Source organism: Pipistrellus hanaki, assembly GCF_964339955.1.
Source record: "Pipistrellus hanaki genome assembly, chromosome: 21".
NCBI classification, from domain to species: Eukaryota; Metazoa; Chordata; class Mammalia; order Chiroptera; family Vespertilionidae; genus Pipistrellus; species Pipistrellus hanaki.
In genome coordinates, this window is record NC_140523.1 from 5740715 (window position 1) to 5757181 (window position 16467).

A 16467-nucleotide genomic window follows, 5' to 3' on the forward strand; every position below is an offset into this window, starting at 1 on the left:
AGCAAATACTGCTCTCCGCATTCAGAGCCACCTTCAGTGAAATAGAACATTCCTCAGTGAAACGGGATAATGCACTCGATATTTTCTCTCTCTTTGGTTTTGAAAATACATATACTGTTGGTGGTATATATTTATAAATATTTCAAGACATAGCCAAAACCGGTGTGGCTCAGTGGATAGAGCGTCGGCCTGCGGATTGAAAAGTCCCAGGTTTGATTCCGGTCAAGGGCATGTACCTTGGTTGCCGGCACATCACTAGTAGAGGGTGTGCAAGAGGCAGCTGATGGATGATTCTCTCTCATCGATGTCTCTAACTCTCTATCCCTCTCTCTTCCTCTCTGTAAAAAAATAAATAAAATTCCAGTTGGCATGCAACCATGCGTGAATTTAAATGTAAAACAACAAAAACCTAGAATCTTTTTTACTATACTCAAAATCGTGCCTGTAGTTTCAGCGTACTTACGGCTTTGAAATATTATAGCATTTTAAGGGCCCCAAATGTGTACAATGTTCTATGTTTTCAATACTCATAAATAAACCTTATGAATATATAAAAAATAAATAAATAAAAATATATATTTATTTTTTTTAATATATTTTATTGATTTTGTACAGAGAGGAAGGGAGAGAGATAGAGAGTTAGAAACATCGATGAGAGAGAGTCATCGATCAGCTGCCACCTGCACACCCCCCACTGGGGATATGCCCGCAACCAAGGTACATGCCCTTGACCGGAATCGAACCCGGGACCCTTCAGTCCCCAAGCCGACGCTCTATCCATTGAACCAAACTGGTCCCGGCTAAAATATATATATTTTAAAAATAAAATAAAAAAATAGATTCATCAAAACTTAAAAAAAAAAGACATAAAAAGGAGTATTTGCCGAAATTAAAAAAAGTAAAAAAAAAAAAAAAGCAGTATTTACCTGGCTGACACAGTGCGCTTCATCAATAACAAACCGTGCCAAGAGCTCCCTCTCGTACAGATTCTCCAGAGTAGAGATCAGCCTGTTACTTGCACAGACCTAGGTCAGAAACGGATTAATTAGACACTTAAACGCCACATCACCTCAAGAATTCTGTTGTCTTTCAGTTCCACTACAACAGAACACCTTCAGAGAAAACTGGTTTCTTATTCCATTATATGAAGAGGATTAGCAAAAGTGATAGGAAATAGCAGAAACAGTTTAGAATGTTTAGTAAACAGTGATGTAACAGGTCAGTGGTTGTAAAACTTTGGACCTCAGAATATCTGAGGGCCCACTGGGAACAGTGCTATGGATATGTTACTTGCATGCTTGTTTCTTGGGGAGGGGAATACACACACACACACACACACACACACACACACACATACACATATTTGTATATATGTATGTATTTCATAGCTCTGTCCATGACAGGGCCTAAAAGCAATGGCATCCTAGTATTAACGACCACATTTGGCACCCACAACTTAACAGACATGTCAAAAGGACACAGAGGCCGAAACCGGTTGGCTCAGTGGATAGCGGACTGAGGGGTCTCAGGTTTGATTCTGGTCAAGGGCATGTACCTTGGTTGCGGGCACATCCCCGGTGGGGGGTGTGCAGGAGGCAGCTGGTCGATGTTTCTCTCATCATTGATGTTTCTAGCTCTCTATCCCTCTCCTTTCCTCTCTGTAAAAAAATCAATAAAATATTAAATAATAAAATAAAAAAAAAGGGACACAGAAAGGACACAGAGGCCAGTTTGATGAAGATCTCCCACTGGCCAAATTAGAACATTAAGTTACATAGCAAAAATAGATGCTAGCCTCCTATATAAGTGAAAACTCCGTAAGTTAATATTAATGTAAGTAAATATGTAGGTAAAAGGGAAACCTCTCTGTTGTAGTAAAATGCCAACGGATTAGAAAAGTCATCATTTGGCAACCATTATAGTAATAGCTAAAGGGGAATCATCAATGGATGATAAAACTATCAGGTAAACGTTTGATGAATGAACAGGATATTTACACAGTTTCAGAGTATCTCACAACAAATATCTACTACTCAAAGGCAGAAAATAACCAAAAAAACTTAAATTTATGACAAAAAGAGAGAAAAAAAGTAATTTTACAGCGAAGAAGTCTGGCAGACATCACCGTGTCTAGGTGATTAGGTTAACTAACATCACCAATAATAGAATGAACTTGACATCAAATGCCTCCTGGTAGGATGCATGAGAACTTATCACAGCTTCTGAAGTTCTTGCCAAGATGAGTAACTTGAATCTAATCACGAGGAAACATAAGATAAACTCAAACTGAGGGACAGTTCTTAAAAATAACTGGCCTTCACTCTTCAACTGTCAAAATCACCCTAGCTGGTTTGGCTCAGTGGAGAGCGTGCAGGAGGCAGCCAATCAATGCTTCTCTCTCATCATTGATGTTTCTATCTCTCTCTCCCTCTCGTTTCCTCTCTGAAATCAATAAAGAAGTATATTGGGGGGAGAGGGGGAAGTGTCAAAATCATGAAAGACAAATTATTTAAAGAGACAAGACAACTAAATGCAATGCATAATCTAGGAATGTCTTTTGCTATAACGGACATTTTTAGGACAACTAGTGAAACTGAAGTTCATAGACTAAATAACAGTGTACCAATGGAAACTTTCTGATTTTGATCACTATACTGGTATGCAAGAGAATTCCTTGTTTTTAGGAAATGCATGGTGAAGTATTTAAGGTACGAAAGAATATATCATGTCTACAACTTACTTTCAAATATTAAAAAAAATAGAATGATAAAGCAATCACAGTAAAAGTTACATTTGGAGTTTCTGGGTGAAAGTCATACAGGAATTCTTAGACTATACTATATATCAGAAATATGTCAAAATTGAAAAATGTATGTATTCTAGTAAGCTTTTAGGAGATAATGGAAAAAATATATTGGTCTCCACCCCAGTGCCTGGCACAGAGCCCCTGAAATTCTTACAATTTCTTAAGTGATAAGAATGCTAGGAGCATCTTTTTACTCTAGAGTTGAATCTGGGGGAGGGGGATCTTGTATAAGACCAAGCCATTAGAACCTTGGAATATGCACCACCACTCCCGATCCTCCAGACAGGGGAGAGGGGCTAGAAACAGACCTAATAATTGATGATGCCTACATTGGGAAGTCTAAATCAAATCCCCAAAGTATGGGATTCAGAGTTCCCAGGTTGGCAAACACATCCACACCGGGAGGGTGAGACTCCCAACTGCATGAGGGCAGAAGCTCCTGTGCTCTGGACCTCCCCAGACCTCACCCAGCATTTTTCTTCATCTGGCTGTTCATCTGTATCTTTATCATGTTTCTTAGTAAACGTAAACTTAAGCACTGCCCTGACTGCTACGGGCTGCTATAGCAAATAAATGGGAACTGAGAAGGGGGTCATAAGACCTTCTGATTTAGAGGCAAATCAAAGAGAAGTTATGGGTGACCTGAATGGGGACCAACTATTTACAATTGGCATCGGAAGTGGGATGGGAACAATAGTGTTGGACTGAGCCTTTAACCAGTGGGATCCGACACTATCTCTGGGTAGGCAATGTCAGAATTGAGTTAAATTACGGACAATCGGCCGGTGTCCTCTAAGAATTGCATGGAGTAAGGAAAAAACGTCCACAAGCTTGATGAGCAGAAGAAAGTCTTCTATGTGAGTAATAAAGGAGAGAAACAGAGGAGGGAAAGATGGATTTTTCCATACCCAAGAGGGAGAACTGAATTGTTTTTACTAACACTGCTCTAATGTCATGTTTTAAAATAATGATAAAATACAAACCTTCTCTGGAGTAACATACAGAAGTTTTATAATGGGGTCCTTTTTTGATAACTGGAGGTAGATACTTGTAGCTTCTGAGTCAGTCTTATCACCTGTCAGATATGTAGCTGGAATCTAAGTATTAAAAAAGCAAACAGTGTAAATTTTACACATTAATCTGATTTAATCTTATATTTATTCTTAGCTTTTATAAGTATTTTACAAGTTACATGCCAAACCTACCATAGGAAAGATAATCTCAATGTAATAAAAATAACAAAAAGCACATAGGACATTTTTTTAAAACCCTTATTAACTATAATTTAAAATATTCTTCTCATTATTTACTTCCTCTTTTTTTACTTTCCTTTACTTCCTTTGCTTTTCATGTTTGTGAGTAATATAAACATGAACTCAGTATCCAAAAGATCCAGTCCTAATGTATAGCTGCATTCTTTTTTAGGTAAATGTGTATTTAGGGTTTTAATGTGTAACAATGATGCAAGGGCCATAACATCAGGACTGTCTTAACAATAGCTATCATCACTGCACTAAGACATTCTTTGGAAGAAAAATCAAAGCAAGCGGTCTTGTTGAAAAAGGTAGCAACGTCCTAGCCAGTTTGGCTTAGTGGACAGAACTTCAGCCTGCAGACTGAAGGGTCCCAGGTTCAATTCCGGTCAAGGGCACATGCCTGGGTTGCTGGCTCGATCCCTAGTAGGGGGTGTACAGGAGGCAACTGATCAAAGATTCTCATCATTGATGTTTCTGTCTCTCTTCCTCTCCGAAGTTAGAAAAAAAGAAAATCCAACATAAAAAAAAAAAAATTAAATTAAAAAAAAAACAGAAAAAGGTAGTGGCTCATAACCCTGAAAATAATTCTGTTTGATCACAATATGCAGGATTTAGTAGAATGAATTCATACACTATTATAATCTCAGCCAGGAGGAAAAAGGACACCTGAGTGGGCAAGTGCATGTATGTGCATTTTAAGATGTTCAGGGAGTAAGGTAAAAAACTATGCTGATCTGGCAGTAATAAAATCAAAATCAAAAACAACTCCTTTCACATTAAAAATTTTTTATATCAGCAAAGTACAAGTTAAAAGTTCTTACTTAAAATACATTCTCCTAGAATAATATCAGATGGAACCACAGAAGGTTTACCTGTATGAGAATTTTCAGACTTGAGCTTAAATGTACAACTTAATGTAATAGCTGTTCTTCATTCTTATAATTCACAAACTATTAAGTAAAAAGGCAGCCCAGAGCACGAAAGCATAATTATTTTGAAGTTATGTTTTTATTAGCATTTTTATTGTAATTGGAAGGGTTCTGTTTTTAACTTACATCCAATGAAGTCAGCTTCTGGACCTGATCTACGATGAGGGACCTCAGGGGGGAGATGACAATGGTCACCCCAGGAGAAACGCAGGCAGGGAGCTGGTAGCACAGACTCTTCCCGCCTCCTGAAAGAGAAGTGACGAAGCAATATCTGTCAGGTCCTATCTTGAGAGCATGAAGGCAAAAGTTACACAGTAAACCACACACAATATTTAAAGTAATTCATTAGCCGAAACCGGTTTGGCTCAGTGGATAGAGCGTCGGTCTGTGGACTGAAAGGTTCCAGGTTCGATCCCGGTCAAGGGCATGTACCTTGGTTGTGGGCACATCTCCGTGCAGGAGGCAGCTGGTCGATGTTTCTCTCTCATCGACGTTTCTAGCTCTCTATCCTTTTTCCTTCCTCTCTGTGGAAAATCAATTAAAAAATATATATTTTTAAAATATATTTTATTGATCTTTACACAGAGAGGAATTGAGAGGGATAGAGTTAGAAACATAGATGAGAGAGATACATCGACCAGCTGCCTCTTGCACTGCCCCCACTGGGGATGTGCCCGCAACCAAGGTACGTGCCCTTGACCGGAATCGAACCCGGGACCTTTCAGTCCGCAGGCTGACGCTCTATCCACTGAGCCAAACCGGTTTTGGCAATAAAATATATTTTTTAAAATAAATAAATAAAATAAAGGAATTCATTAATAGCATATCAAGTGATATTCCCCCTGGCGCCAACAACTTGCCATATTCAAATGAGCCGAAATTCTTAGATAACTTATATGTGTAAGGATTATCTTTCAGGACATCTCATGTAGGTACATATGACAGCAAAAGCAAGAATCAGGGTAGAAAACTTAAATGCAATAGAATTGCTTTAAGTCTACTTGGGAAATTCAAATGCAGTATAAGAGGCACTCTAGTTATGATAGTAGGATTAAAATAATTATTATATAATACGAGAGGCCCCGTGCACGAAATTCGTGCAAGGGTAGGCCTGCCTTCCCCCGGCTGCCAGCGCTGCTTCTCTCTGGCATCCAGGACCCAGGCTTATTTCTGGCCGCCGGCAGGCAACCGGGACCCAGGCTTCCCTTGCGGCCCTGGCTTTGTCCGGAAGATCATCTGGATGGTCGTTCTGCTGTTTGGTCTAATTAGCATATTAGCTCTTTATTATATAGGATTTCATTTTAAAGAGTTAAAATGTGGCTGAAACCGGTTTGGCTCAGTGGATAGAGCGTCAGCCTGCAGACTGAAAGATCTCAGGTTCGATTCCGGTCAAGGGCATGTACCTTCGTTGCGGGCACATCCCCAGTGGGGGGTGTGCAAGAGGCAGCTGATCGATGATTCTCTCTCATCAATGTTTCTAACTCTCTATCCCTCTCTCTTCCTCTCTGTAAAAAAATCAATAAAATATATATATTTTTTAAAAAGCTAAAATGTGATAAAATATAGAACACTAAAACCCACAGTTAACATGGTTTAGTATTTCTTTGATGATCCAGAGGGCACTTCTAGAATCTCAGTTTTGTTAAACGACTAGTATGAATACTCCGTGTACTCCTGTCCATAGGATAATATTCCCAATCTTCCTTTGAAGTAACGGGCAGAACCCTATTTGTGTGCATTGACAGAGGATGAAGAGAAATAGATTTCTTTTGAGACCGAAGGGTGGGGGTGGGATGGAATCTCTCTCCATTCAAATTCAAAATGGCAAGACAATCAGTACACATTCAACAGTAACTGAAATGATTAATCCCTAATTTTCAACTTCATCAGCCCGCTAATAATACAAATTTGTGCCAGGCAGTTTCTAGGACTTTTTTTAAACAAAACAGCCCATCTTTTCTGCAAGTGTAATAAGTAAATTTCTCTTTGTTCTGTATATGTAAATGTCAAGGCAAGACCAGGAAGCTGAGTTCTAGTTTCGGTTCTATCCCTCAGTAGGTTATGTGACTTAGACATGCCAGTTAACCTTATCATGCCTCAACCTTACAACCACCAAAATGTACTAGATCAGTAGCTTACAAATTTTGTTGAAAATAAACTACACACACAGACACACACACACACACACACAATACCAAGAGGTTAAATTGGAGTGGAAGGACACATAAAAACACCTCCTTGAGCTCTGGCCAGTGTTGTTTAATGGTTAGTGTTGGGCCTTACACTGAAGGTTTGAGTGTTCGATTTCTAGTCAAGGGCACATGCCTATGTTGCAGGTTCGATTCTAGACCCGGTTGGGGTGTGTGCAGGAGGCAACCGATCGATGTGTTTCTCTCCCTTCCATTCTGTATAAAAACCAATGAAAAAAATACCCTTGGGTGAGGATTAACAATAACAAACACCCCCTCAAAACCCCAAAGGACCATGGAAAGCCCCCCAAAACCAGTGGACAACCAGGGGCCTTTCCTGCTTTAGTTCTGGAGTACCAACTTGGGAGTTGACACAGAACACAGATTAAACAAAGTTAATGAAATGGTAAATGGTTATTAATCACACATCACCTACATTTTAAAACCAGTTTGAAAAAAATCCAGATAGCCAGATAATACTCTTAAACCATGATGGCAATAAGACGGCCCGGAGAAGATTACATGTGCCAGGACCGAAACTCCAGACTCCCCGTGGTTCTTACCCTAACGGCTTATTTAATACTCTGTCTCGGATGACTATAAATCATCCAACAGCTGCTATAAACGTTTATAGCACAATGAAAAGTCCTGGATCTCTTCAAGCCAGGCCAAGAAAGAACTATGCTAAATGCTTTTCATTTAATTCTCATCACACTCCGAGAGGCAGGTTATTATTATCCCCGCTGCACGTGTGGGGTCCGAGGAATGAGGTGCCTTGGTCAAGGTCACCCTGATAATAAATGGCAGGGCTGTGCTTCAGCCCGGGCCACCACTCCGGAGCTGATGTTTTTTGTGTGTTTTTTTAAAATATATTTTATTGATTTTGTACAGAGAGGAAGGGAGAGAGATACAGAGTTAGAAACGTCGATGAGAGAGTCATCAATCAGCTGCCTCTTGCACACCCCCTACTGGGGATGTGCCTGCAACCAAGGTACATGCCCTTGACCGGAATCGAACCTGGGACCTTTCAGTCCGCAGACCGACGCTCTACCCACTGAGCCAAACCGGTTTCGGCTGGAGCTGATGGTTTTAACCACCAGAGAACACGAGACCGTCACAAATCAACCGCCAGAAATGGTCACATCTCTATCCCAGTCCTACATTTTTATTCATGTTCCAGACTAATTTAGACTAGAAAAAGGAAAAAAGAAAAATTCCCAAAGAGAAATACTATATCGGTTAAACACAACCAGCTTTGAGATGAAAATCTTAAAGGGCTATAAATGTCTTCGTGTCAACAACTAGAACAGAGGGTATGAGGTAATCCACTTTCTTACTCTGGCACGGGAGGTTTAAAGGCCCTAAATGATAGAAATACTGTGCCGATGTTCTTTTACTTCTATTAAAGGGCTTTCATTTCACATCTGCCGATGGATTCCTGCCAGCTCGCATCTAAAAATACATACCAGTGGGCATTAAGATAAAACAGTCTTCGCCAAGCAGCGCGGCATTGATCGCCTCTAGCTGATTAGTTCGGAAGTGATGGAGACCAAATTTTTTGTGGAAAATCTTCATCATTTCTTTCGTGTGAGGAAAATTAAGACTTTGGAAGTGCTCGTGATTCAGATTTCTGGGTGGTGCATTTTGCGCCGATGGGTCTAAGAAAATAAGGTTAAGAAAAAGCAGTGCACAATGTTAAAATATGTACACAGATAGTAATTTAATAAATAAAAAAAAAGAAAGAAAAAAAAAAAAGAAAAAGCAGTGCATTAATGTCACAAGTCAGTTTTCTTTAGCGTTTACCCTTTGCCCTGCGTCATCACTAATATTCCTTTCCCTACAGCAAATTCCGTCTTTTTTTATATATATATTTTATTGATATTTTACAGAGAGGAAGGGAGAGGGATAGAGAGCTAGAAACATCGATGAGAGAGAAACATTGACCAGCTGCCTCCTGCACACCCCCCACTGGGGATGTGCCCACAACCAAGGTACATGCCCTTGACCGGAATCGAACCTGGGACCTTTCAGTCCGCAGGCCGACGCTCTATCCACTGAGCCAAACCGGTTTCAGCAGCAAATTCCTTCTTTAACCATATACCGATTTCCTTCCATACAAGTGTCAAAGCCGCCAAAGACTTGCTAAGGCCAAGTTCAAGTCTTTCCTTGATTTTTCTAAAACACTCCCTCTCTCTGTTGCCTCCTTCCTCTTCTCTCTTGACAAGGCAACTGTGGATTTAAATTCTCTTTCTTGGTTCCACTTCCTCCACCTGCCCCTAACATTTGGGGGTCTTTCCGACACTTGGGGCTGGGCTCTTTTCTGGAATTTTCCTAGTCCTGTGATCTTCAGCATCACCTATGTCAGCGTTTTTCAACCGCTGTTCCGCGGCACACTAGTGTGCCGCGAGATGTTGCCTGGTGTGCCGTAGGTGCAGACAAGACAAGAATTTTATAATTTTTCACTATTTTGTTTACTTAATATTTCATAATAAAGTAATTACAAAATACTTTCTTTGTGTTTATTTGATTCCTATTCAAGAGAATTACTTTATATAAAGTCAATATAGGCACAGAGTTAAATTTTTTAACATTTTCTAATGGTGGTGTGCCTCGTGATTTTTTTCATGAAACAAGTGTGCCTTTGCCCAAAAAAGGTTGAAAAACACTGACCTATGTGCACAGAAGACATAAGAACTGATGGATCCACTTCTAAGTTCCAGTCCTGTATGCATCTTCGATTGTCTGCAAGACATTTCTACCTAAACAACTTAGCAAAACTGGAAGCTCAACAAGTCTTGAAATAGCCTCCCTCAGCTTTCTCCACGTCTTCCTGTCTCCTGACTCCCCTATTTCTGTCAGCGGTGTCACACTTCCCCAATCACCCGGTCAAGAACCTCAGGCATCTTAGCTTCCTGATTCTTCCTCCACAATGTCACTCACGTCTGCCCCCTGCTCTCCATCCGCGCTGGCGCAACTCTGGTTCAACTCAGAGAATTGGAGCTCACGCCAGCTTTGGCAGCGACGCCAACCCCAACGCTCAGCTATCTCAAGGTAATTGCGAACGTCCAGTGTGACACGTTCTAACAGCCTACAAAAATAAATCCGTTACAGGTTATTTGAAAGGTCAGCAGTGTAACTATCTAAGAACAACCTTCGTGGGATTAAGTCATCAATAACAAAAATAGAGAAGGCTGTACTTTATACAATGTTGTACATCTAAACCTGTTTCAGTAAAACAAAACACTGCGTTGATGTAAGGTTTTAAAATTAATTTTGGCTCTTCTCTGCAGCCTTTACGGTGGCTGGCTTCATTCCTCCAAAAACTTCCCTCACTAAACTGTGAGCAGCAAGAGGGCAGGAGCTATTCATCGTTTATCTATTACCAGAATCTAGAGCAGAACACGCACATAGTAGGCACTCATACATAGTTATTGAATTAATTAAAAGGAGTCTAGGCCAAAAGAAACAATTTGATTGGTTTCAGAAATGTGACTTCACACAATTTACAACAGCTAAGATCTGGAAACAGCCCATCAGGAGATGAGTGGATAAAAAAGCTGTGGTATATTTATACCACGGAGTACTATGCAGGAGTGAAAAAGAAGAATCTTGCCGAAACCGGTTTGGCTCAGTGGATAGTGTTGGCCTGTGGACTGAAAGGTCCTGGGTTCGATTCCGGTCAAGGACATGTACCTTGGTTGCAGGCACATCTCCAGTAGGGGGTGTGCAAGAGGCAGCTGATCGATGACTCTCTCTCATCAATATTTCTAACTCTCTATCCTTCTCTCTTCTTCTCTGTAAAAAATCAATAAAATATTTTTAAAAAGAAAAAGAAGAATCTCTTACCCTTTGAGATAGCATGGAGGGACCTGGAGAGCATCATGCTAAGTGAAACAAGTGAGTCAGAGAAAGACAAGTATCACATGATCTCACTCCTACGTGGAATCTAATGAAAATAAACTGACGAACTGACTGGATCCAGAGACATGGAAGCATGGAACAGAATGCAGAATCTTGAAGGGAAGACGGGGGAAGGTGGGTGGGTGGAAAGCAATAAATAAACCAAAGACCCTGTGTGCATATATGCATAACCAGTGGGCAAAGACAATCGGCAGGTGAAGGCCTGGGGCAGGGGGCAGCAGGCTGGAGGGAGTTAATAGGGGGCAGGAGAGGAGGAGAAGGAGACACATGTAATACTTTCAACATTCAAGTTTAAAAAAAAAAAAAAGAAAAATGACAGCCGAAACCGGTTTGGCTCAGTGGATAGAGCGTCAGCCTGCGGACTGAAAGGTCCCAGGTTCGATTCCGGTCAAGGGCATGTACCTTGGTTGTGGGCACATCCCCAGTAGGGGGTGTGCAAGAGGCAACTAATGGATGTTTCTTCTCATTGATGTTTCGCTAACTCTCTATCCCTCTCTCTTTCTCTCTGTAAAAAAATCAATAAAATATATTAAAAAAAATAATAATAAAATAATAAATGATAAATTAAAAAAAAGAAATGTTACTTCAAATCTGTCTTCCACTGCCCTGTATGTTAATATGTTGAGACAGAAACATTTCTCTACTTGATAACCTGATCCGTTCTCATCAAGTCAGAATTCTAAAATAGACACTTACATTTCTGAGTGGACCCTGGGAAGTTTTTACTTTGAGCAGACGTCACGGGAAGGCAGCTTGTCTCGGCTGGAGAAACTCTTTGTGATACCGACTTCACGGGCCGGCCTTCCTTAATAGGTGGGTAGGTGGCTGTGGAAGACTTGTTGGCTGCCAAGTCCTGCATTATACTTTCCCACTCGTCATCGTCGTCTAAGTCATCTATGTCAAAAGCATCAATGTCACGGGAGGCCTGGATTTCTCTCTCGAAGGCACCTGTTGACGCAGCATGTTTATTCTGATCTTTCACAGCCGTGCTTGTGAGAACACTTCCTGGAAAACGAGAGCTCTCCTTTCTTTCTTCTGTCCTTGGTGTTTCGGCCCAGTTGCCACTCACAAAAAACTTCTGAAAATGGGGATTCAGTGATGGTCTTTCAAAGAGATCCTTCTTGGTGACCGAGAGTCCTGTCTTTCCTGGGGTAGTCGCCGAACATCCCCCCGAAAAAATGGAATTGGAGGGGAAATTGAACTCGTCCGAACGCCCTGTAGGATAGGAACCGCCCTTTGAAGATGCGGAAGGCAAGGAAACGGATGCCACGTCCTCCGTGGCGTTACCAAGGGCCTCGGGCCTGCACCCCCACACGGAGCCAAGAACACTGGCATCAGTTGGGTTAAAATCTGCGTCAGCCAGGAGTTTCCTTCTGAAGAGAAAACACACACCACCACAGTAAGTGTGAGCAGTTACCACGGCAGGCCACAAAAGCAGATCGTCGGTTCTCATCCCAAGCTGTGGCAAAAGACATCTCCTTTTTGCCAATTTCAAAAATTTGGATAAAATCGCCAAAACCGGTTTGGCTCAGTGGATAGAACGTCAGCCTGCAGACTGAAGGGTCCCAGGTTGGATTCGTAAAAATCAAGGGCACGTACCTTGCTTGCGGGCACATTTTTCCCAGTGCGGGGTGTGCAGGAGGCAGCTGATGGATGTTTCTCTCTCATTGATGTTTCTAGCTCTCTGTCCCTCTCCCTTCCTCTGTAAAAAAATCAATAAAATATATATGTTTTTTAAAATTTGGATAAAATACTTGCCGAAACTGGTTTGGCTCAGTGGATAGAGCGTCGGCCTGCGGACCGAAAGGTCCCAGGTTCAATTCCGGTCAAGGGCATGTACCTTGGTTGAGGGCACATCCCAAGTGGGGGATGTGCAAGAGGCAGCTGGTCGATGTTTCTCTCTCATCGATGTTTCTAGCTCTCTATCCCTCTCAATTCCTCTCTGTGTAAAATCAATAAAATATATTTTAAAAAAATAAATAACAATAAAATTTGGATAAAATACTAAATGAACAGTTTGAAAAAGTAAATAAATTTAAAACACAGTGACAATCTATCCTACTCAGAATGCTAACCATTTTGCCCTGCACGTTTCTGATACAGAGTGGTGGCAATGCAGTCAGATACACTACAGACGGAGAAAAAAATCAAGGTACCTTATGTTTCGCTGCTGAAGCAGATCGGTCCCACAATCCAGAGCTTTCAGATCATGATCAGGAATAGTATCAACTAAGCTACAGATGCGGTCCATCACTTGGATAAGCTGCTGCTGCACACTCACCTGTCTACCTGCAAAGTAATGATGGTGTTAGCATTGTACCTTGAAAACAAAAAAGACACGCTTTTCAAAGTCATGGGTGTAAAATCTGAAGTCATTTCAAAACAAAATGAACAACTTTATACTATCATCTGCCCGTGAAATAATAGGAAATCAGATTGTCTCTAATTGTACATCATGAGAACCTGTAATAATGTTATTTAATTTCATGTTAATATTAATATTTCTCTTAGGATAACCAAGATCAAGTTTTATCGATTTACTATGATTTTTTTACTAACTTCAGGTGTAAATCTCACCATATCCATACAAAATATATATATATATATATATATATATATATATATATATATATATATATTTAAAAATATATATTTTATTGATTTTTTACAGAGAGGAAGAGAGAGGGATAGAGAGTTAGAAACATCCATGAGAGAGAATCATCCCGCAACCAAGGTACATGCCCTTGACTGGAATCGAACCTGGGACCCTTCAGTCTGCAGGCTGAAGCTCTATCCACTGAGCCAAACTGGTCAGGGCGGGCGTGAGTTTTAGAAAGAGGAAAGTAAATAATGGTCTGAAGAAAATGAAAACCAAGACAGCTCAGAGAGAGGTGTAGCCATTGGAGAGAAGCTCAAGTCTTCTTATCTAGACAGATGACACTTGAGACTACAAAGGCAAACTGCAAACAACATTTCCATGATTATCTGAAGCATCTCGTTGATGGAAGAGTGAAGACAAGCAAACACTGTTCGAATGTTCAAAAAAACTGCCAAGTGAACGCCAAAACCAACAAGCCAATGATCTTGATACTGATTTAGTACAAAATTCTAGAACACTGTTATCAAACAGCTGCTTTGTGAGCTCCAGAGAGAGGAAACAATTATAGAGTTAGCAAGAGTTCATAAAAATAAGCCAGCCAATCTTAATGCTCTAAGTTCTTTGAAAGGATCACTAGACTGGCAGATAACAATAGCTACCATTTATTGAAGGCCTACAGTGTTACTTTACTGGAAAACTGGTTGGCAAGTTAAATATTATTTTCACCGTTTTATAGAAACTGAGTCCAAAGAAGCTTAACCAGTCTGCCAAAGCACACAGGCAGGAGTGGGATAAGACAGGTTTGTATTTCAGGTCTGTGTCACACCAGAGCCAATGTCCCATTCATTTCCTCGTGGTGTCTCAGACCTTGAACTTCTGGAGTCATATGACCAAGGTTTTTGCAACCCCAGGGACAAGGGAAAGAAACATGGTCTGAAAGTAGATTTGTAACGAGTTAAACAAGAAGTGGTAATGAGCCGAAACCGGTCTGGCTCAGTGGATAGAGCGTCGGCCTGCGGACTGAGAGGTCCCAGGTTCGATTCTGGTCAAGGGCATGTATATGGATTGCGGGCACATCCCCGGTGGGGGGTGTGCAGGAGGCAGCTGGTTGATGTTCCTCTCTCATCGATGTTTCTAGTTCTCTATCTCTCTCCCTTCCTCTCGGTAAAAAAAATCAATAAAATATATTTTTTAAAAAAAGAAGTGGTGATGAATGGACTGATGTCAGCTGACAGGGAGGCCTCTAACAACATTCTGTAGGGCTCTGTTCTTGACCCTGTCCTTGCCAATCATTCTGAAACTTAATGATGCAGAAACATTACAGAGGCCATCAGTGTAAACTCAAGAGCTTCAAGGCTGCTGGGTTCAAATCCTACCTCTGCTGCTGGCTACTTCTAAGACCATGTGTCATCACTCCTTATTTGTAAAATGAGGATAATAGAAACTAACATAAAGATCCTTTGTAAGGATTAAATCAGTTAATATTATAGCCGAAACCGGTTTGGCTCAGTGGATAGAGCATTGGCCTGCGGACTGAAAGGTCCCAGGTTCGATTCTGGTCAAGGGCATGTACATTGGTTGTGGGCACATTCCCAGTAGGGGTTATGCAGAAGGCAGTTGGTGGATGTTTCTCTCATCATCGATGTTTCTAGCTCTCTCTCCCTCTCCCTTCCTCTCTGTAAAAAAAAAAAAAAAAAAAAAAAAAATCAATAAAATATATTTTAAAAAATATATTGTAAAGCACTTAAATTAAAAAAAAAATTTGGAGCAAACAAAAACAACACAGAGACCTCTAGGCACACCGTATGTACAACATCCATCAAAGAAGAATAGAATGTGCTACAGAAATATTCAGAGAAGAGAAGGAGCTCTTGGAAATGGATTTGATAAAAAATGAAAAATTCCACAGAATAGTTAAAGATAAAATTGAGGAAATCCTCCAGAAAGCAGAGAAGCAAGAAATGGAAAACAGGAAAATAGATAATGGAACCCTAACATCCAAATAAGGGAAGTCCAGAAAGAGTGAAAGAAAAAAGTAGAAAATAAAAGGAAATACTAGAAAATCTTCCAGAATAGAAGGACACAAATTTCTAGACTGAAGGAACCTCTGGGAAGTAGAAATTAGGAGAAAGGAGACTGCTGTTTTTCAGTCTTATAGTACCACTAGGGGCTCAGGGCGTGAAATCTCGCGGGACCCAGAGTCAAATCCCGCTGATGCAGGATACAGCGTCAAGTCACCTCCTGGTGACCAGTCTTTGGTTGTTACAGCATTACAACCACTGGGTTTTTATTAGATAGACTGGATTATTTCTACTAGATATTTGATAGAAAAGGTTTTAATGAATTAAGAAACAAATCCCACAAACAAAAAAGTATTAAACTTTAAGACCCAAACCCAGAGTCTTTACAAGGAGAACTAGGAGGATGTCTAGAAACCAGTATCTATAGATAAGAGCTGAAAAACATAATAATATGTACCCTTAAAAACACACAAAAAACTTCTGGGAGCTTCAGACTTACTTCACAAAGGTTAAACTTATGTTTAAGCAAATTTTGGTTTAATGTAAAAAAATTGTCTAACAAGTAGCGTTTTCAAATTAAAGAATGAATTACCGCCAAAACCGGTTTGGCTCAGTGGATAGAGCGTCGGTCTGTGAAGGGTCCCGGGTTCAATTCCGGTCAAGGGCATGTACCTTGGTTGCGGGCGCATCCCCTGTAGGGGGTGTGCAAGAGGCAGCTGATCGATGATTGTCTCTCATCAATGTTT

The 16467-nt window shown here is 40.6% G+C and overlaps 1 protein-coding gene across 1 annotated transcript in view; it reads right to left on the bottom strand.

Annotated features, from left to right (window-relative positions):
- Positions 1-16467, bottom strand: part of BLM (BLM RecQ like helicase) — a 69133-nt gene that overhangs the window by 35508 nt on the left and 17158 nt on the right. Inside the window, exons 6-11 of the mRNA XM_084869030.1 lie at positions 13258-13390; positions 11798-12474; positions 8647-8838; positions 5118-5236; positions 3790-3903; positions 927-1025 (exon numbers count right to left, since the gene is read on the bottom strand). Coding sequence (XP_084725156.1) covers positions 927-1025; positions 3790-3903; positions 5118-5236; positions 8647-8838; positions 11798-12474; positions 13258-13390 — 1334 coding nt within the window. The remainder of the gene's footprint in view (positions 1-926; positions 1026-3789; positions 3904-5117; positions 5237-8646; positions 8839-11797; positions 12475-13257; positions 13391-16467) is intronic.